The sequence below is a fragment of the Hemitrygon akajei genome, chromosome 9 (assembly GCF_048418815.1).
Source record: "Hemitrygon akajei chromosome 9, sHemAka1.3, whole genome shotgun sequence".
Classification (NCBI taxonomy): domain Eukaryota; kingdom Metazoa; phylum Chordata; class Chondrichthyes; order Myliobatiformes; family Dasyatidae; genus Hemitrygon; species Hemitrygon akajei.
The window spans coordinates 118,167,542-118,191,271 of record NC_133132.1 but is presented as its reverse complement, the minus strand read 5'-3'; the positions used below and the strand labels follow the sequence as shown (position 1 = coordinate 118,191,271).

General features: G+C 39.2%; 1 protein-coding gene across 3 annotated transcripts in view; it reads right to left on the bottom strand.

Moving 5' to 3' along the window:
* The window catches only part of LOC140733474 (lysophospholipid acyltransferase 2-like), a 144,825-nt gene that overhangs the window by 35,191 nt on the left and 85,904 nt on the right, over window positions 1-23,730 (bottom strand). For all 3 annotated transcript variants that reach the window (XM_073056861.1, XM_073056862.1, XM_073056863.1), the window contains 2 exons: window positions 22,093-22,148; window positions 9,063-9,117 (listed from right to left, as the gene is read on the bottom strand). In XM_073056861.1, coding sequence (XP_072912962.1) covers window positions 9,063-9,117; window positions 22,093-22,148 — 111 coding nt within the window. The remainder of the gene's footprint in view (window positions 1-9,062; window positions 9,118-22,092; window positions 22,149-23,730) is intronic.

Genomic DNA, 23,730 nt, shown 5'->3' with positions numbered 1-23,730 from the left:
AGAAACGTGAAACTTCAATAAGCTACAAAAATAGCACAATAGAGACAGTAAAAAGTCTAAGGGGCAAATGTTTGCATTAACCAAACGAGCAAAAGAAGAACACGGTGATTCAATTGAAGCGCATTGTATGGAGACTAGAACAAACTAGATCAAAATGCAAAAGTGCAGCTGCAACTACAAGTGACTTTCTTGCCAACACTGTTTCCAGTGATGTTGCTAGTGACACTACTGTTGGTGCTCTGCCCTGGAAAACACCTACTTCTGAACCTCTACCCAAGGAATTACAGCCTATCTCTGACAATCCCTCCAAGACAGTGATACCATCCGAACTCTAAGAAATTATAGGATGGACATGACATGGGCTCTACAGTGGCCTCTAATGTCTCAAGTGAGGATGACAGTGATGGAACAATCAAATTGCCAGCTACGTTACAGCTTGCTCCAATAAAGACTAAGGGAGTGCAGACACAAGGTGAACCCATTGTTAATCAATGTATTGACTAGCTGGTAGATCCATCAACTACTTCAATGCCCAGAAGACACCACACAAGTGGTTTACAGTTATTGATTCTGGTCCATTCTACCGGCACTTGAATGTCAACTATGGTTGGCTTTTATAGTTGATCGTCAACAATACCAATGGACAAGGCTACCACAAGGACACCACAACAGTTCCACTGTCCATTACGTGGCTGTGAGACGAGACCTGAGAGACTTACCAGCCATTGATCTGACAATTATACAATATGTGGATGATGCCCCGATTACATCTGAAGCTGCAGACCACCATGAACATGATGAGCTTTATTTGCTCAATTATATATCCTCCAAAGGTCACAAAGCAACTGACCGCAAGGCACAATTGCAACAAGAGGAAGTAGTTTAATTGGGGCAGAAAGTTTCTCAAGATAAATGGGAAATCACTGAGAATCATTCAAAAGTTGCTAGGTCAGCAAAGCCTCCTCCAGTCATTTCTGGGTTTAAGGAAATGCAACAGATCATGGATTAAATCATATGATGAAATTGCTCAACCACTCAACAATCCACTGAAAGGCAATAAGTGCTCAGACAACCATGAAGAATGGTTCACTGAATGAGTTAACAGGATGAGTAAAGTCTTAATGAAGAACAACTGAAAGCATTTAAGACTTTAAAGGCAACATTATGTACAAATCCTGCATTAAGTATCCTTGATACGGGTAAGCCATCTACCCGGTATATTAACAGGAAACAGATGGTGGCAGTCTTAACTCAAGAACATGGAAACTGACAGCGTCCTGTTGGTTATTACTCTGTCAAAAATCTGATTTTGTACACTGATGGCTCCTGAATGATTGAGACAGGAATTTGAAATGTTGCTTCTGGAAGTGAAAGCTCTGATTGTAGCCTGTAAGTTGGCAGAAGGAAAATCAGCTGGTATCTACAATGATTCTCCATATGCTTTTGGAGTTGTTCATGATTTTGTAAACTTATGGAGACTAAGAGGATTTTGTAGAGCTGTAGGAGCCCAAATCAAGTACAAGACTAGTACAAGAACACATCAATGTCATACAATAGCCAAAGGTTGTTATATTAAAATGTAAAAGCCACTCAAAAGTGACTACATTGGAAAGCCGTGGAAATGAATTTGTGGACAAAATTGCAAAAAGGACAACATGGGAAGGACTGAGAGAAATAAAAGTGGTACCGAGAACAGAGGCAGTGAACCCAACTACTAGAATTATATAAACAAACGAACTCTGTATTATAGGTGAATACACAAGATATTCAAGAGATACAAGCTCAATGCTCTACTCAGGAAAAGTAGTTCAGGGTGGAGAACGCTGTGCGGTTAAACAGTGCTAGAGTATGGAGATATGGCACTAGTCATCGACTTATAGCCCCAACTACATTGCTTTCTATCTGGCACAGCAAATGCACTCCCTAGGACACACTGCTGTTCAAAAGATGATGGACAGATTCTCCCAATGATGGCGATATCCAAAGTTCCAGAAACAAGCTCAACAAATGTTTGAGATGCATGACATGTCAGAAAGTACTAAACAGGAGCACGAGAAGAGAGCTACTTTTTCATTTAGGTTCACACTCATAATTAAAAAGGAAGCGTTTTGTGGCAGTTTTTTTGGAGTTGGACTGTGACCAATCACTGAGCGGGATTCATTAGAAAGGACCAATAAAAATAAGGCAGGTGCAAGCAGAGCGGCCATTCTGGTGAGTGTCTCAGTGCTGGGCCATCGGGCTTAGGTGAGGCAAGTTTCTCTTTTTCTTCTTTATTCTTCTTTCCTTGTCTGTCAGGGCACAGTTAGTGCAGTGAGACTGGCTCCAGGGGCTGTGTTGTGTTCTTTGTGTGATTTCTGGGAGACCTCCAGCCATCCGGATGACCATGTCTGCACCAGGTGCAACCAGCTGCAGCTCTTCAGAAAAGGTGTTAAGGAACTGGAGCTGCAGCTTGATGATCTTTGGCTCATATGGGAGAATGAGGAAATGATAGACAGGGGCTACAGGGACGTGGTCACCCCTAGGTTGCAGGAGGCAGGTGACTAAGTGACTGTCAAGAGAAGAAAGGGAAATGGGCTGCCAGTGCAGAGTACTCCTATGGTTGTTCCCCTCAATAATAAGTACAACATTTTGGATACTGTTGAGAGGAATGACCTACTGGGCAGAGGACACAGTCTCTGGCAACAAGTCTGCTGCTGTGGCCCAGAAGAGAAGAGAGGTGAAGAGGACTGCAGTGGTGATAGGAGATTCCATAGTCAGAGGAACAGAGAGCAACATGAGGGGAAACTTCTTCACTCAGAGGATCGTAAGAGTGCGGAACCAGTTGCTAGCACAAGTGGTGCATGCAAGCTTGATTTCAACTTCTAAGAGATGTTTGTATAGGTACCTGGATGGTATGGGTATGGAGGGCTATGGTCCCAGTACAGGTCGATGTTCTGTGCTGTACTTTCCTATGACTCCATGAGATTCTGTGGGCATGATAGAGACACTCGATGGTATGTTGCCACCCAGGTGCCAGGGTCAGGGATGTCTCGAATTGGGTCCACAGCATTCTCAAGGAGGAGGGTGAGCAGCCATAAGTTTTAGTACATATTGGTACCAATGACGTAGATAGAACAGGTGAGGAGGTCCTGAAGAGAGAGTTTAGGGATTCAAGTAGAAAGCTGAAAAACAAGACCTCCAGGGTAGTAATCCCTGGATTGCTGCCTGTGCCGTGTGCTAGTGAAGGCAAGAGTAGGATGAATCCATGGCTGAAGAACTGGTGAATCCATGGCAGAGGTTCAGATTTCTGGAACACTGGGATATCTTCTGGGAGGAGGTACAACCTGAACAAAAAGGACAGGTTGCACCTGAACCCAAAAGGGACCAATACCCTTGCGGGTTGCTTTGCTAGAGCTGCTTGGGAGGGTTCAAACTAATTTGGCAGAGGGATGAGAGCCGGAGTGATAGAGCTGAGGATGGGGCAGTTGGTTTACAAACACAAGCAGTGTGTAGTGAGACTGCTAGCAAGGACAGGCTGAAGATAGGGCAAAATTGCAGTCAAAAAGGTGACTACAGGATTGCAAGTGTTATATTTGAATGCACACGGTATACAGAATAAGGTAGATGAACTTGACACATATGATGTTGTGAGCATCATTGAGGCATGGCTGAAAGAAGATTACAGCTAGGAGCTTAACATCCAAGAACACACATTGTGTCAAAAGGACAGGGAGGTAGGTAGAAGAACCAAGTAAGTATTTTGCAACAGTCTTTACTGTGGAAGACACTAGCAGTATGCCAGATGTTCAAGAGTGTCAGAGAGCAGAAGTGACTGAAGTTGCTATTACTAGGGAGAAGGTGCTTGGGAACTGAAAGATCTGAAGGTAGATGCATCACCTGGACCAGATGGACTACACCCCAGGGTTCTGAAGGAGGTAGCTGAAGAGATTGTGGAGGCAATAATACTGATCTTTCGAGAATCAGTGGATTCAGGCATGGTTCTGAAAGACTGGAAAATTGTAAATATCACTGTACTTTTCAAAAAGTGAGAGGCAGAAGAAAGGAAATTATAGGCCAGTTAGTCTAACCTCAGTGGTTAGGAAGATGTTTTGAGTCGACTGTTCAGGATATGGTTTTGGGATACTTAGAACACATGATCACATAGGCCAAAGTCAGCATGGTCTCCTTAAGGGAAAATCTTGCCTGACAAATCCATTGGCATTCTTTAAAGAAGTAACAAGCAGGATAGACAAAGGAGAATTGGTGGATGCTGTGTACTTGGATTTTCAGAAGGCCTTTGACAAGGTGCTACACATGAGGCTGCTGATCAAATTAAGAGCCCATGGTATTACAGGAAAAATATTACCATGGATAGAGCATTGGCTGATTGGCAGAAGGCAAAGAGTGGGATTAAAGGGAGCCTTTTCTGATTGGCTACCAATGACTAATGGTGTTCCACAGGGGTTTGTGTTGGAACCACCTCATTTGACAAGCCACTCAATGGCAATGTTGACATTATTCCTTTAATTCATTATTCTCAAGGAGATGTAAATATACAATAATCATGCTCTCCACGTACCATATGAAACTGGACTATCATTTATGTAAATATAATCAGCATGACCTGAGGAACATCATACCTGACCTTATTCATGTCTTATCCTCTGATATATCCATATCTAATGTTCATTAACAAAGCTATTAAATCTTTTCAGGTGTTCATTATAACAGTTACTTTTTGCTTGAGTTCAGAATGTACCATTCCAGTACGGCATAGTTCATGGAATTGCACTCTACATAGACCTAAATGGGGTAATGACTCTGGAATTTTCAATGATGAGCAGAAACATTTTACAATTCAGTAAAGCTCCTGTCTAGTAATAAGAAATGGTCTAAGTTCATAGAACAATATATACTTTGTGTGGAAATGGAGCACACAACTCTCTTCCACGTAATTGGTTAGGATTTTGTTATTTAGGGCATGTTTGTCCTGCCACAGGACTCATACCTTACCCAGAGTCTGGAAGCAAATGAGACATTTCAAAAGGAGATCATTTTGCATGAATTTCATTCCCATTTTATGGTGTTACATGGGGTAGGAGGGATTAAGTGTTGCTGAAGACTTACAAAAAGTAAGCAATGACACTACTGATGCCTTGGGAAAAGTAACAACAGAAATGGTCGCCATGCATAAGATGGTTCTTCAAAATTGTATGGCATTAGATTGTCTTTTAGCAGTTCAAGTGGCGGGCAGAGGCAAGGAATGCTGTATTTGTACAGTAATGTAATATATACAGTTCACAGCCACTGACATTGATTTGGGGTTCACTTTAAGAGGCTGGTCTAACACAATGACATAATTACTTTAAGTACCTTTACTGCGCTTTGTGTTCAGTGTTTGGAGAATAATGAGTTGCAACAGTTTATCATAATATATGTCCCTTTTACTTGTTTAAAGGTGATCATTAATAGAATGGTTCAAATGTGCATCACTGTGCCTACTAATCTGCCCAGTTATGACATAATCCTATGACTATGTTGATTAATATGTACTCTTTGATATTTCATAACTCGTTTATTGATTATTTTATACATATTGTATGTAACAAGTTGTCCTGTACCTGAATTTTCATATGTACTGATTCTAAATTTGTGATTTAGAATAAAAAGGGGGGGGGGGAACTGTTGGATCGGACTGTTTAAAATTCTTAGATTAGATTAATTGCTATTTTCCTTGTAGTTTAACCATTAGTTATCTGCTTGTAATTTAAGTAGGTCTTTGTATACATGTAAGAGTTTAATATGCCTCCAGTGGTTTTCAAAGTATAATTCTGGAAAGCTCTGGAAGCTTCTGCGCACTGCATTATTTGGATAATGATGTTCTCATTGGTTATCACATCTATAAATCTGAATGAAAATTTTCCCTATTTATGAGTACGAAATAGCTAAACACAAAGTCACGCTATCGTAATCTTAGCAACACACACAAAATGCTGGTGGAACACAGCAGGCCAGGCAGCATCTATAGGGAGGAGCACTGTCGACGTTTCGGGCCGAGACCCTTCGTCAGGACTCAATCGTAATCTTATCATATCATATCATAATCTTAGTTACTTTGTCTCCCTCTTTGCTTAGTAGACCTCTATCACTACTTGTTCAACTTTCCTTTGTTCTATAAACTTTTCATAAAATGATTGTGGAGAAACAAATTTTGTGCCTCTTTCCTGATTTGAGAAAGAACCTTGGATTAAACATATCAGGATCCTGGTTCTATTCCCTCCAAGCTCTTGGTCTTGGTGGAAGAGCTCAACTCAAAACATAGACTTTCCCTCCACAATGATGCTTAATATGCTATGTTCATTCACCAGTTCATTTTTTTAAGCTTTCAACGAAACTTTATTTACATTCAGGAATGATCAAGAGGTCAGAATACAGGTACCCCAGTTAAAGTGTCTGTAGAGATTACCAGATATGAAAACACAAAACAATTTATTTCAAAATCAAAGTGATGCTTAAACAGACATCAACATTGATATACAAGCAGAAGAGTTGAATGCCAAACAGGGCTTAATGTAAATGAGGGAACAAACACAGGTCACTGAAGACCTGGCGTGTAGAGATGAGGAACGTGGGAAGATATCCAGTCATATTAGAATTGATAAATTTGGAGAAAAAGGCTTCTGCAGGGGATGAGCTGAAACAGGACAAAGTTCGGTGATGTTATGAAGATGGAAATAGGCTGTCATAGTAACTCCATAAATTTGAGATTTGAAGTTAACCTCAACTGCATCAAAAATATAATCTAGTTCAGTTTTAGACAACTAGCAGAGACAGTTGGAATTGATGACTAAAGGACAGATATGGATTTGTGATGTGAGCTTTAGATGGCTTTATATCTACTCAATGGAAATTCTTGATCATCCTGCACTGGATATTCAACAACCAGTGTAATAATTTAGAATCAATAGAAGAGTCGAGAGAGGTGACGATGAGAAAGCTGGCAGTGTACACACCATTATGTTGTTCAATTACATTGCTAAGAGACATGTTGAGAAACAGGCTGCGATTAAGGATAGTTTAGTTATATTTCATATATTACCCTGGCAACAAGTAGATAAATAAGATAAACAAATGTGTGTAGTCTCAAATTAAATGGCAACATTCATGACATCTGGTGTAATTAACCATGTACATCCCAAAGACAAATGGATGTGGGAGAACAACAGGGTAGTTTCAAATGCCACTTCAGAAATCTACTCAAGAATTATTCTTTTATTTTAATCTAAGGTTGCTACTTTGGATTTTTGGCAAAAATTTGCAATCTTATTAAAATTACTGATGGTCTTATAAACTGAGTGAGTAATCCATGAACGGAGGGTTAAGATAGATAGATAGATAGATAGATAGATACTTTATTCATCCCCATGGGGAAATTCAACTTTTTTCCAATGTCCCATACACTTGTTGTAGCAAAACTAATTACATACAATACTTAACTCAGTAAAAAAAAATATGATATGCATCTAAATCACTATCTCAAAAAGCATTAATAATAGCTTTTAAAAAGTTCTTAAGTCCTGGCGGTAGAATTGTAAAGCCTAATGGCATTGGGGAGTATTGACCTCTTTATCCTGTCTGAGGAGCATTGCATCGATAGTAACCTGTCGCTGAAACTGCTTCTCTGTCTCTGGATGGTGCTATGTAGAGGATGTTCAGAGTTATCCATAATTGACCGTAGCCTACACAGCGCCCTTCGCTCAGCTACCGATGTTAAACTCTCCAGTACTTTGCCCACGACAGAGCCCGCCTTCCTTACCAGCTTATTAAGACGTGAGGCTTCCCTCTTCTTAATGCTTCCTCCCCAACACGCCACCACAAAGAAGAGGGCGCTCTCCACAACTGACCTATAGAACATCTTCAGCATCTCACTACAGACATTGAATGACGCCAACCTTCTTAGGAAGTACAGGAATATGGATCCACTTATAGACCTCAACAAAATGGAGAATATTTTCACTAACTTACTTCAAATTATGATAACTCTCCATCATATTCCAGCAATTTAAATAGATGCTCTCAAATTATTTTTCTTATAAAAGGACTTGGGAACTATTGGGAAAAGTGTATTGAGAACTGATAATGCCGATTTTAGTCTCCAGATAGTATTTTACAAATTATATGCTACAAATCTAACTTTCATCAGCTTGACTGCTTTGAATGAGTTTATCAAAAAAGATTTTCTTAAAATGTATTTTGGAGTAAGGACCTGAGAGTATTTCTATTTTTAAATTCTCTCTCTCAAGTTTTGGCACATGATACACATTTAATTCTCAATTTGTAATTAATAATTCTATCTTTAAAGTGATCAATATTGAGCAGTGAACTTGCTTTTTATGCATATTTGCTTCACTCATAGAAAAGTGATATAATGAAAGGTATGATATTGAAATACAATTGCAATAAAAAGTCAAAACCACACTCCCCAGTTCCCCCAAATATGGGGGAAATGAGAGAAGAAAGTGTTAAAGGAATATAGATACTATGGTTAGTAATTACACTGCTGAGAGAGCATTCGTTATTTTCAATGAAGCAAACTTATTTGTACAGTTAAAACTCAGTGAAACAGAGTACTACACACTTGCCTCCCACTGTCAGTTCTCCACATGTGCACAACTCCATCCTTTCTGCAGTAATTGAAGAAGATCATTGATTTGACCTGCAGCAGTGCTAGGGCAATGAACATTATAGGGTGGATTTTCATCCCTATGTGAATGATGAGTTGTATATTTCAAAAGCTGCCAAGATACTTTTAGGAAGCATAAGCAAACAAGCTGGCCTAGCTACTGTACAACTTGGTGGACAACTGACTGCATAGTACCCATGTCCTTCTTCTCCTTGTACTTAATTTATTGCTGATCCACAAGGCACCACTTCAGAAGATACAGGCCTAATATAACCTTTAGTACTGTAATTTGTAATTTTCTTTGCTGTTTCAAAGCAATTGAGACACAATATCATAGATCTTTATAAATGAAATCAACCTTATTGTGAAATATCAAATTATTTGTGAACTAGCAACTTACCGGACAGCTAAGGATTTCTGTGCTGGAGTCAGATGCTCTTCTTTACGTGCCATACCTAAAGTAAGTACATATATGTATAAATAGATGATAGACTGATAGACATACAAACACACAACCCCACACAAAGCTACATATTACAGGCCAACCTCGAGTATCAAACTGGTTCCATTTTTACATAACTCGATAAATCGATTTTGTCCACTAGTTGGAAAACTAGAAAAATACTTGATATGGTGACTTTATCCTCCACATTACCGCAACAAATGGCATCAAAAGCACAAAAAGACTGCTACGAGAAAACGATTGCTAGAAGTACAGAGAAAAGAATTCTGTAGTTTGTAGGAACAAAGGTACGTACACATGTCAGACAATGATTTAATAATATTATGATAAATTGTTTGTACATAGCAGTGTCAACAGTTGGGTGATTGTAACCCAGAGGTGGTCTCTGCAAGGACCTGTAGACATGATATATCCTATTATTTGCATATCTCTCCTTTACCTTTCTTTCTGTGATATATAGAAGTTCTAAGCCGACACTGCCCCAGAATTTCCTAGATCATAGCTACACCAAAGTTATGTAGAAACCTATGCTGGTTTCTATTCACTTAATCAGCCAAATTACTCCAGGTAGTATGAACATATAGAAGAACATGAAAATCTGGTAAGAAAAATAAACAAATTAGCACAAATGCGAGGGCTTCTTTAAGTTACTTTACTATGTTATTAAAACTAAAATTTGAAACCATCAAAAATCATTTATTCAGATTGTGCAGAGCAAAGACAAATTTCTGCTTTGGTTGAAACAAAAACAAAAAATTAGGTCCAATTTGCTTACAACTTATTTAGATGAATTTCATGGATAAACAGATTTTATGACAGACTATAGATGTCTTTCCTTATGTTAAAGTTGTCAGAAATTTGAGTTGCATTTTTTTCTGTAACACTCCTAAAAAACAATTTATCACTGAAATAAATGTTTTCAAAAACATCTTGTATCCATCATTTGAGAATCATTTAATTTAAAAAAAATCACTTAAAATGACAATTACTGGTTTCATTGTTTCCCTTAAACTAAATCTGAAAACTTTTGAAATGTATGACTACAAGAATAAATTTGAAGATGCTTTCTAAATGGCACAATTCAGCAGAACTTGTTTCCTTTGTTATTTCATTCTGAGGCCGTTCCAATATTTTGGTCCAGGCTCTATTTGTAAACATTGCCAACTTGAATCGTATATATGGAGCTGCCAACAGAAGGATTACTGTTGAGGTGATTGCCATTAATTACCAGGAGGAGTTCACAAAGGAGATTGCGAAGCATTTTAATAGACAATACTTGATCCAACATCTTCCTTAGTTGACAATGAGCAACAATCAGGAACAGTTATTATTCCTCAACCATCAGGCTCTTGAACCAAAGGGGATAACTTCACTTGTCCCATCACTGAAATGTTCCCTCAATGTTTGGATTCATCTTCACTGGTTAAACATCCAGGTCTTACATCGATACAATTTTGGCTATTATTCTGTTATAGACTTATAGCAAATGCTCACAAGAAAATGACTCTCAGATGTATATTTGGTGACATATATGTACTGTTATAATAAATTTACTTAGAACAAGTCATTGTCGCGGGGTTATCTCAGAAAGGTGATAGTATCCATCATCAGTACTCCTACCACCCTGGCTGTGCTTTTTTCTCAATGCTGCCATCAGGCAGGAGTTGCAGAAGTTTGAAGACCCATAACTCAAAATTCAGTTATAGCATCCTCCCCATTTTTATTAGGTACTTGAACCGACAGACGTGCATGTGCATGCATATGCGCGTTGAGTGTGGTTGTTTATTTTGTCAATGGAAGGTCTATACTGTGTATATACACCTTTGGTAATTAACTTGAACTTTTTCTTGCTGTTCTATTGCTGTTTGAGGTTGGACAAGATTACGTGGACCTTCTTAATAAAAAAATAATAAATCAACATCCAATTTAAAATAAAAAGGTACTATGTGTTCTACCTGGAGAATGGGAATGCTGAATTATGACATTTTGCTGGACGTAACCTTGGTTTGCAAAAGGAACACAGATGAGCAGATCAGCACTCGCTTCTACAAGGGAAAGGAATAGGACAGAGGATGGACAGGCAATTCTTTCCCTAGCATCTGTAGGCCCAGAAATGTTCTTTTCAGGTTGGTAGTCCATGTCTGTGCTTGAGTCCCAGCAATTAACAAACTATATCAAGAATTGCCCAAGGATATCAACTATACCTTTAATAATTTGTTCATGATAAAATCATGATTGACTAGTGATGAGAACTGAATGAAGCTTCAACAGGAAAAATCCAAGTCTGTTGAGTAGGCCAAGCAGACGGAGGACAACGTGGAAAACAACAAGCTGTTAGTATATTACTGAACATGGATTTGGGTATGATTGTAATGTATCTAGCCAGTAACATTAATATTAGAGAAGTAGCCATCTGAAGTTCTTTAGCATAACCCTTATTATAAATGAATGCATGTAATATGCTATAAAATGAATACCAAACTAAAATTATTTATTTTGTTAACATGAACATCAATGTTAGTCAGAAATTCTTAGATTAATGGAGAGATCACTAGATAATTTTGAATTCCATTTTTTTAATATAAGCAACATGGGACTAAAATGACCTACTAAGTGTGAAGTGGACAACTGTATTATCTTTTGAAATTAAAAGAACTGAAAGGTGGTATTAACTGGTTTACGAAAAAAGTTGTTTCAATAATCATACAAATATTTTGGTTATCAAGTATTCTTAAGAAATTAACTTTTACAATGCATATTGTCTCCAGTATGAGTACAGGAGCTAATCATTTTAGAACTTTACTTCTTGTTCTGTCAGTATATAAAACTTTGTACCCTGTTCCTCGCTTCATCAATTCCCAGTAAAATTCTGTATTTGGGTATTGTAAGAAAATCAAAGGAAATAAATGGTATTTGCTCAAGAGCACAAGGTAAAAGGAGACTGAGCTTTAGGGTGAAAATTCCAATGCAGCTGAAAAGAACCTCTACAGTGAATGCACACTGCCTAAGCCAGAGGGTATACAGAAATATCAAAGGTTTGTAAAGGTGGAGGAGGTTAGAGAGGTAGGGAGGGCAAGACCGTGACACTTGTTGAAACAAGAATGCTTAAACTGACAAATCATGTACCACAAAGTTATCCAGAAACAGAAAAGTAGTGCTTTACTTATATAGAGTGATTGGAAAGTAATAAAATACAATCACAACTGTGTTTTCTGTACCACAGTCTCTAAAAACAAAGATGCAGCAAACAGTTAAAAAGAGGGATGGTATGCTGTCCTTTATTGAGGAGAATATTAGCACAGTAGCAAGGACTGCTACAATAATAAAGGCTTCATTTCACCTTACGAAGTTGTATGTTCAGTTTTTTTTAATTTACATGCTTTTTATTTCAAGAGAATTGTAGTGTAAAAGAAGTACTATATACAGTTTTGATTCCCCCTCATTTAAGATGCATCATCACTGGAGGAAGTCCACCTAATGAAGGTTTATTAGCCAGGTAAGACTTATGAGGAATGGTTGAACAGATTGGGTGTGTATTATTTGAATTGAAAAGAATAAGAGATGAGCACTTCTAAAAAATTTTTCTTCAAGATTTCCAGCACCTTCAGCTTTTTGATTTTCAAAACGGACATCACTCTTCAACCCCAATCAAAAATTATATCTTTGCAAACACATTAGTTTTAATATTTTTCCAATAACCTGCACATTTTAAAAATTCTTGGCTCACCAGGCTGTACAACTGGTTTTGACTCAGAAGGTACGGACCCTTCTCCGAAAACTTAAGCAGATGTGAGCTGTATTTTGCAGTCTGAATTGACTGCCCACAGGGATGAATGCACACGGCCAAACAATCTGACTTTATCCCCGCAAAGGCGTATAGCAAGACCTCAGCAGCAAGTAGACCACAGGCATCCTACCACAAATCATGTTCTATCTCACCTTCAGGACAAAATGATGGGTTTATACAGGAGGCAAGGATTGTCAAAACTTATGAAACACACAGATAGTAACATTTTATTCAATAATTATATTTAAAGAAAGAAGGAATAATAAAAAGAATTTGCTCTGCTGTTGTATTCAATATTTATCCCACAGTAGGGCAAATTCTTTTCTTTTCAGCCCTCCAGTAGCACTAATGCAAACAGTTAATGTTTCAGACCAGGACCCTTCAACAGGATGGGAAAAAAATACAAAAGTGGAGAGCATGTGAGAGGGATAAGGCAAAACAAAATGACCTAGTGTGGCAGCCAAATAACAGATTTTGCTTCTTTGTCTGTATAACGTGTTGCTGATAGTTGGGTTAAGGGTCATCAATTGAATGCATCAATAGAGAAGCTTGTGCATGTCACACTCAAAGCCAAATAGGAGATTAAAGATCTAATATATTTTTAGTCCATTGTTCAGAACAGGAGATTATTCTGTTGACAAGGATGGTTTTAATCTACAGTTGGCATTTATCAGCTGTTTATCATTCAGAAACCAAATAAAACAATTGCTCAATGGCAGTAACATGGTAGTTAACTTTCAAAATCAGTATGAAGAGAGGTAAACCTTACATGAATAACTAAACAAAGATGGGAGTAGTTCTTCGCAAACACGAGGAAATCTGCAGATGCTGGAAATTCAAGCAACACACACAAAATGCTGGTGGAACGCAGCAGGCCAGGCAGCATCTATAGGAAGAAGTACAGCTGACGTTTCGGGCCGAGACCCTTTGTCAGGACATCTCAGCCTGAAGCGTCGACTGTACTTCTTCCTATAGATGCTGCCTGACCTGCTGTGTGTTGCTGGGAGTAGTTCTTGATCACCTGATGAAAAGAGTACCTCAACCCATCCTGGAATAATACAGATAGTCAGAATTTGGCTAATCTATGCATATTCCTGACATAATTGTTCTTTTCATCAAAACTTTAATGATTTAGAACATCACTATATTACTTTATCTGATTACCAGCAGTCCAAAATACTAAAAATAAACAACCACTTATTTCCAAAAATCACATTATGCTAAACGTCTACATGGAACATTGTTTATGAACTTTCAATAATAGTATTTGTTCCATGATGAGACTTCATTTTGTAGAGGGTGTCCCTAAGCTTATTGTGTTCATGTAGATATTTGGTTTACTCCCATCTCCAGCTCTTGTTACACAGCACTTGTAGTTTCAAGTGCTCATCTGGTGCCACCATATTTTTAAGCAATGAGGGCCAATCCCTCACACTCTTTTCTCAAACACCCTGTAATCCATCCATTGATTAAATTGACTTCCTAAGTGTTTCCTAAACCTGTTATTTTAAACCTTTATTCTAACAAGCACATACAGTACAAGCTTTGTACTAAAAAAAAATCACTTTTAAAGCCATTCCACTTACCAAGTACACCTTTGCCAGAAAACAGCCAATCCCAATCCACACTTGCCAGATCCTTTCTGACACCATCAAAATTGGCCTTTCTCCAATTTAGAATCTCAACCCACAGACATGACCTGTCTTTTTCCAAATTTACTTTCCATCTATTGATCATAAATGCCATTAGTTTCAAAGTATTCCCCTACACAAACTTCTGTCACCTGCCCTGTCTCATTCCCTAATAGCAGATCAAGTATCGCACATGCTCTCGGGACTTCTACATACTGATTAAGGAAACTGTCCTGAACACATTTGTGAAACTCTATTCCATCTAGTTCTTTACAGTATGGGAGTCCTAGTCAATATGTGAAAAGTTAAAAATAACATACTATAACAACCTTGTGTTTCTTGCGACGGACTGTTGGTGGTCTGTAATTTAACCCTATTAATATGTCATACTTTTTTTTACTCCTCACTTAAATGAATCCTCCAGTTTGTCCTGACTGAGCAATTCCATGACATTATCCCTGACTCGTAACACCACCCCTCCTGCTTTAATCCCTCCCACTCTGAAACAACGGAACCCCAGAATATTGAGTTCCTACTCCTGCAACCGAGCCTCACTAATGGTTACAATATCATAATTCCAGGTAGTGATCCATGCCCTGAGCTTATCTGCCTTCCCTACGATACCTGCATTGAAATACACATGGCTCAGGACATGAGCTGCACCATACATAAACTTCTGATTCCTGACTTTGTCTGAGGTCTTAACAACATCTGCCTCCACAACCTCTCCACTAACTGTTCTGGCACTTTGGTTCCCATTCCCCTGCAACTCTAGCTTAAAACCTCCTGTGCAGAACTAGCAAACCTTCCTGCTAGGATATTAGCCCCCCTCCACTTCAGATGCAAGTTCTCTGTTTTATACAAGTCTCACCTTCCCTGGAAGAGAGCCCAATGATCCAAAAATCTGAAGCCCTCCCTCCCATACAAACTCTTTAGCATGTCACATGTCAACCTTCCTATCTCTGGCCTCACTAGCACTTGGTACGGGTAGCAATCCTGAGATCATAAACCTGGAAGTGCTGCCCTTCAACTTAACACCCAAATCCCTGAACTCACTTTGCAGAACCTCGTCACTCTTCCAATTCATTTCACTGGTACCTACATGGATCACGACTATGTTCACTCTGCCACTTAAGGTTGCTGAGGACCTCCATCTGAAATGTCCCCCACTGTGGCACCTAGAGGGCAACATACCATCCGGGAATCTTGTTCTCATCCACTGAACCACTATGTTCTGCTACTAACGAATCCCTTATCACCACAGCTCGCCTCTCTTTATCTCCGCTCCCCCCGCTTCCCTTCTGAGTCACAGAGCCAGACTCAATGTCAGAGACCTGACTGCTGTGACTTTCCTCTGCTGGGTCATCCCCGCCCCCCCAAACAGTATCCAAAGTGATATACCTGTTGTTGAAGGTTGGTCATTGGGCTACTCTGCCCTGGCTGTTAACCCCTTTCCACTTCTTGACTGTTACCCAGTTTCCTGTGCCCTGCGCCTTGGGTGCAACTACCTCTCTATGTTGTATCTAGCACTCCCTCAGCCTCTCGAATTATCCAGAGTTCATCCAGTTCCAGCTCAAACGCAGAGTGTTAGGAGCTAAAGCTGGATGAACTTCTTATAGGTGTAGGCATCAAGGACACTGGAGGTCTCCCTGCTTCCCACATCTCGCAACAGGAGTATTCAACTATCAGCTATCCTGCCTGGTATCCCCACTGTTCTAACTGTGCAAATATAGAGGAGGAAAGCAGTAAATAAAATTGGGGTGGGTGGGTGGGTGGGGGGAAAACAACCTACAGTTTTTACGCCTTCTCACTGAAGCATTCAAAAGCTAAAGCCTCAAAAGTCGAAGAGAAATTCTCAAAGGATAGTATACGGCCACTAAAATTAGCTTAATGAGATGTTTTGGCTTACTAAGTATTTTAGGCAATAATTCTCAAAGGCCTTGATAGAGCATTGTGGATTCAATTTAACATATTCATTATGAGGGCAATTTGAAAAGCATCAGTAGTTGTTTAAAATCTAAGAGTCCATGATCAGGCAGTAAATACCAAAGAAATAAAAATTTGCAAGTAGAATTAAATGGAAAAAGTAAAATTTTCCAAAAGTTAACATAATGTGAGCTGTGTAAGTAGACTTGCAGATACTTAGCACATTTTCCAAGAGAAACCAGATAACAATTGGCTGATCAGTTTTAACCTAGTAATAAAAGCAGTAGTAACCAACATTAGAAATAAGAACAGCTTATAAATTAGAAGGGCATGGATTCAGAGATAATGGAAAAAACAACATGTGAAAGGCAAATTATACTTGATGAATTTGACATTTTTGAAAGAGCTAGTAAAGCTTCTGTATTTCACATCAGAAAATCAAATATAATCTTGATAAAATTGCAATAGACACCCCTATACTTCACTCCTATTTTAAAGTAATGAATTATGCATTTAAAAATATTTTGCATTATAAAATGGCAATTGCTATATTTGGTTTTAATGGAACTTGACTTTGCAAACTTGTGACACTAATTATAATCTCTTGAAAGTGGTGGCACTGCAGCCTGTCCCCTGACAGAAAGGTATAATTACAAAGTTTACACAGGCAATTTTCTTTATAAAAGAGAAGTTTACAAGCAGAAAAACTTGACTGGAAACTTGAACAGATTTGATCATCTTAATATTTTTAACAAATTCTTTATGACATTGCATTTGGAGAATCAAGGTCAAATACGGTGCACAGAAATAACTAAATGATAGGAAATAATTATGAATTCAAGACCACAAACAAAAAGACACAGGCCATCTTGTGCAGCAGAAACAAGAGATCATTCAATATCATGGTTATTTATTTTGCCTCAGTGCTGTTTTCCCACTCCCTCTCTAAATCCCCAATTCCAATAACATCTAAAAATAAACAATTCTTTGTATTGAATATATCCAGTGACTGACTCTTCTTGTGTAATGAAATGCAAAGACTTACTATTCTATAACCTATGCAAAGCCAGGATTTTGCATTCATTCATATTTGAATATCACTAGTTATTTTTTTTTACCACTTATCTCCCTAGATGCTTTGAATAATTCATTCATTATGTGCCATGTCGTGTGATGTGGGCGGTCAGGCAGTCATAGTCTTTGACCCCGATAGTTCTTGGCAAAATTTTCAACAGAAATGGTTTGCCATTGCCTTCTTCTGGGCAGTTTCTTTACAAGACAGGTGACCTCAGCCATTGTCAACACTCTTCAGAGATTGACTGCCTGCTGTCAGAGGTTGCATAGCAACATGTACAAACAAGCTGGAGGAACTCAGCAGGTCGGGCAGCATCTGTTGAAATGAGCAGTCAACGTTTTGGGCCGAGACCCTTTGTAAGTCCTGACGAAGGGTCTCAGCCCGAAACGTTGACTGCTCATTTCAACGGATGCTGCCCAACCTGCTGAGTTCATCCAGCTTGTTTGTACATGTTGATTTGACCACAGCATCTGCAGTGTACTTTGTGTTTACTAGAGGTTGCATAGCGCTTGCTGCTCATGTGACCATCCACCACCTGCTCCCATGGCTTCACACGACCCTGATTGGGGGGGGGGGGGGGTGCGGTTAAGCAGGTGCTACAGCTTGCCCAAGGGTAATCTGCAGGCTAGTGAAAGGATGGAGTGCCTTACATTTCATTTACTAGAGACGTAGCTCCACCCTGCCACCCAATAATTGGCTAGGTCAACACCTACACGGTTCATAAATACCAAGTATCTACCAAGTCCTAAGGAAGTCTTGCATTTATAGATTTCTTAATCTCTTGTGTCCAAAAGCGACAGGCAGAGGTATGCCACAAAAAAAAACCCTGACCCGATAATATATCATACCAATAATATCGTTGACGGATAAACTCTGACCCAGGTATGCAGACTCTGAGTTATGAATTACACAACTTACAGGAATCCAGCTTTTACACAAATTCTCCCATACATTTGAGAGCATTTTTAAGCTTTATGGTAATAATGTTTAACTGTTTCCGTTAATGAACAAATTCAGCATGTATTCCATTGCTTGATTTATGGGTAGTGTTTGGGTGACTATTCAATGAAATGGAAGAACTATAACAAGTGTTGTCATGTGGCATATTATAGAAAACAGACATTTCCAATTTGTAGAGAAATAGGCTTCTGGACAGTTCACAGGAAGTGAAACCATACATAACCAGAGTACTGCTTGGAATGGAGTTAACTTTCCTGTGTTTCAGACAGTGGGGTGGATCTTTTAATTTAACTTCAAGGGACCAATTGGGCCTTTGTTTAAAGTTTCAACTATGTCTCTCTGAATGCAGCATCTCTCACTTCTCTCCTGTTAATGTTCACAAAAACGATCGACTCAAAATCTACTGACTGGTAGTGACTATTACCATCTATGTCAATACTAATATCCAGAGACAAGGCTGCATTTTCAATTGAAGAAGCTTCATTTAATCCAGAGAAGTGATGGCCTTTATAAAGTCTGTCAGAAAATCTAAATGCCAACAATTCAAAATTAATTATCAAACTTGACTCAAAATAGTCCTTTCAAACATCCAAAAGTCACCTGATGTTTATGGCTGATACTGCCATGTTCACTATCTCATTCTTCACTATGCCCTTAAATAGTATTATAGTATTGATTCCCAGGTTGTTGTCAAGATTCATCTGACTAGAAGCCCAGCCCACATGTTGGCAAATTCTGAAAAAATATCTGGAACCACTCATTTTCTTCAGAAACAAAAATGCTGTAAAATACAACCTACAGAAAAGGAATGTGCTATGCTGATGTGGCCTCACCTATATGTTATGTGGGTCCACTGTGTTTGACCCCGAATTACCCGTTTAGTTCACAGATAACTGGGGATAAATAAATACAGGCATTGCCAGTGACATCAACATCAAGGAAAAATGTTAAAAAAAAAAAAAAATCACAGGAACATTCTTTATAAAGACAACTATTATTTCTTTGGGTCAAGTTAAAGCTCCTGGTTTAAAACGGCTGACTTAGATTTGCATGTTGGTCTTGTGGCCAATGGGTAACCCTTGCCTCAGAGTCTGTAAGTTATAGGTTCAAATCATACTCCAGAGACTGTGCATCTAAGGTGAAACTCAGGTCAAGGTCAAGGGATGCTACACTGAGAGACAGGTAGACGAGTTGGCTAACAGAATCCCTTCATGCCGCAGCAAACTTCTCCTTCACCAATCCCTTCCCTAACAGTATCAAAACTATTTGATTTATTTTTAAATTGAGAGACAGTGCAGAATAGGCTCTTCTGCTGGCACTTTGAGCCACACTGCCCAATAATCCCCCAATTTAATCCTAAACTAATCATGGGACAATCTACAATAACCAATTAACCTACTAACCGGTACGTCTTTGGGCTGTGGAACCAGAACACCCGGAGGAAATCCACGCAGTCACAGGGAGAACGTAGAAACTCCATACAGCCAGCGGCAGGAATTTTAAATCATTTCCTTAGCTACTTGCAAGTTCCATCCATTTAGAAACCCAGTCCATGTTAACAAATTCTGAAAAATATCTTCTCCAACATCTGCATTAATATTTTAACTTGTTGGCTTGAGCCTTTGTTCCATTGTCAGTGTTTAACTTGAGGTTATGCTCTGAATTTATCTTTTCTGCACATTTATAATCACTTCTTGTAATTTCTTATCTTCCTCCTTCCAACAGAAAAATGCTGAAGAACTTGTCATTCCTTATTAAACTTTCCTGTAATCCTAGAATTCAGTCTCATGGCTCTTCACTGCCTTCATCAGTTAAATGAAAGCCATGTGTACTGATGGTTTCAGCTGGATAATACTCAGGGTATACAATCATTAGACCGTTGTACACGTTATGCACAACTTCCAGACTTATACTTGTTGGCTCTGGTTACATTGTTCAATGACAATATTGTTTCAATTCCTAAAGAAACTTTTCCCTGTCTTCTCCCTTCAACATCATTCAAGAAATACTTCTAATGGCTTTACAAGAGAAAATATCATAATCCATTTTATCTCTTCCTCTTGCCCCTCCACCTGAAAGGAGTGGTTTGCAAATCAAACTGAATCCTTAAGACCCTAGGATATCAGAATTAGACTATTTGGCCCTTTGTATCTACTCTGCCATTTCATCATGGCCGATCGAATTTTCTTATTTCCCTTAATCTCTTCTCTTCTTCCCATATCCCTTCATGACTTGACAAATCAAGAATCTATCAACCTCTATCTTAAATACACAAAGACTTGGCCTTCACAGCTGCCTGTTGCTAAGAATTCTACAACAGATTCACCACTCTCTGGCCAAAGAAATCCCTCATCATCACCATTCTAAAGTGGACACCCCTCTATTCTGAGTCTGTGTCATCTGGTATTACACTCTCCTACCAAAGGAGACATCCTCTCCACATCTACTCTATTAAGGCATTTCACCAATCGATAGGTTTCAATGAGGTCACCCTTCATTCTTCTGAATTCCAGTGAATACAGGCCCATAGCCAACAAAAGCTCTTCATACGACAAGCCATTCAATTCTGGAATCATTTTGATGAACCTCCTTTGAACCTTCTCCAGTTTCAGCACATCTTCTCACAATACTACAAGTGAGGCCTCACCAGTGCTTTATAAATTCTCAATATTACATCCTTGCTTTTATATTCTAGTCCTCTTGAAATGAATGGTAACATTGCATTTGCCTTCCTCACCACAAACTCAACCTGCAAATTAACCTTTAGGGAATCTTGCACAATGACTCCCAAGTCCTTTTGCACTACACTTTTTTGGTATTTTCTCTCCATATAGAAAATAGTCAACCTTTTTGTTTTTTCTAACAAAGTGTATGACCATACACTTCCCAACACTGTATTCCATCTATCATTTCTTTGCCCATTCTCCAAATCTGTCTAATTTCTTCTGTAGCGTCTCTACTTACTCAAAACTACATGTCCCTCCACCCATCTTCATATCATCTGCAAACTTTAAAACAAAGCCATCAATTCCATCACCCAAATCATTCACATATAACGTAAAAGGAACTGGTCTCAACACAGACCCCCATGGAACACCAGTAGTCACCAGCAGCCAGTCAGAAATGACTCCCTTTAATCCCACTCTTTGTATTCCTGCCAATCAGCCACTGCTTTATCCATGCTAGAATCTTTCCTGCAATATCATGATCTCAGAGCTTTCTAAGCAGCTTCATGTGTAGCACCTTGTCAAAGGCCTTCTGAAAATCCAAGCTTCTGAAATTCCAAGAACACAACAACACCAATTTTCTTTTGTCTATCCTGTTTGTTCTTTATTCAGAGAATTCCAACAAATTTGTCAGGTAAGATTTTCCCTTGAGAAAACCATGCTCAGTACGGCCTATTTTATCACGTGCCTCCAAGTACCCTGAGACCTCATCCTTAATAATTAACTCCAACACCTTCCCAACCACTGGGTTTATGAAAGCATTAAAGCAAAAAATGAAAGTACATTTTTAAAGGGGTAAGCCCTGTTCATTGGACTTGTATCTCATTTTGATTGTATATATAAACAGTTGATCTTTGCTTACCATCATGAATTTCAAAAGCCAGGCTGGTTATCTTCTGTGTTATTATCATCATTGGACTACAGAACAGAAATAGAAGAGAAAAACAAAATCACTTGAGCTATTTTTAAAAAAAAATTCAGAATTTAATCTGTAGCTGGATTAAATTGGTACCTATTAAGGTACAGGCTAATAAGGAGGGGTAAACAATGGCCTTTCATCCAGAAAAGGCTGTAAAATTTATTGTTTGGTCTTCTTCATTTGCTGTCTATTGTGGTATTGTCAAAAGCTATATATGGCATTTACTCCATGCAATTCATTGGGAATCAATAATAGGCAGGCTATATTTATGATCAGTGAAAATAAATTAAGGCACACACAACATGCAATTTCAATTTTTAGAACAGATGCACAAGAAAAGTTACATGCAGAACTGGTAATTGATCATATTCACTGACAGACAATAGATGCCAAAGATGCTGGAAATCTTAGGCAGCACACACAAAATGCTGAAGGAACTCACCAGGTCAGGCAGCACCCACAGAGAGAAATAAACAACCGATATTTTGGACCAAAATTGTCAGGCCTACACAGGCAGACAGTACCTCCTGTCTCCACTCAGCTAACAGGAGTCACTTGCCATTTATTTCCAAATCATCCCTTGCAGTCTATTTAAACACAGTTCTCATCCACAATCCTTGTTCACTCCTATGAACCAACCAGTTGCTCTTGCCTTTTGTTACCTCATTGAGTGTTCTCTTGCTTTGTGGTCTGTGGGGCTTGTTTTTTTTTGTTGCAGTTATTAGTAAAATACTGTTTACTGCTAAATCGTCCCCACTGCTCTGCTTTTGGATCAAGCCTCCTCTACATTTCCTGACAGGATGAGTGAACCAATTGACAGATGATTTCCTAAAGGAAGTCATCTGTCAACAGGAGCATGTGATCCCGAAGCAGCTGGAAACCATTGACCATCTGCTTGCCACTGCGCTGGAGTGCAGCTGGAATGCGCAAGTGCTGCGGCCCATTACCATCACAGCCTCTTGGAGTGCTTGAAAAATGTGTTATCTACCTGGGAGATGCCCACTGATCTCAAAAGCCTCATCACTCTAGCCCTCTGAAATGACAAGCATCTTACGGAATGGCCCTCCAGATCACCACCCAGAACCCCAGTTCCGTTCTCAGAACCATTTCAGGCTGCAGGATCCTCATCGTCGATGCCTCCAGAACCCATGCAGGGAGGGACAGCTCTTTAAGCACACCACTGCCCCCAAGAGCACCAGTGTTGGTGGAGAAACAACATGTATGCTTACTGCGGAGACAACGATCACCCACACATCAAATGCCCACCACGTACTGGAAAACGGCGCCACCCCAGAAGGGGCATTCTATTTGGTAAGCTCCCCTACCCTCCCTTTCCAGCACCATTGCCCAATTTCACACTTTGCCCTCCTCCATACCCCAACGGCTCTATGCATTCAGAAAGTTCTGGCGGATTCTGGTGCAGCAGGCAACTTTCTGGACTGCACTCCACATGCAAAGCTCGAACTCCTTACTGAACCTATTTCTCACCCCCTCTGCATCATGTGATTGAGGGGCGTCCCTTGGGGTCCGCAATGGTCAGTACATGTAACTGAGTACTGGGGAGTATTGCAAGTGGACTGG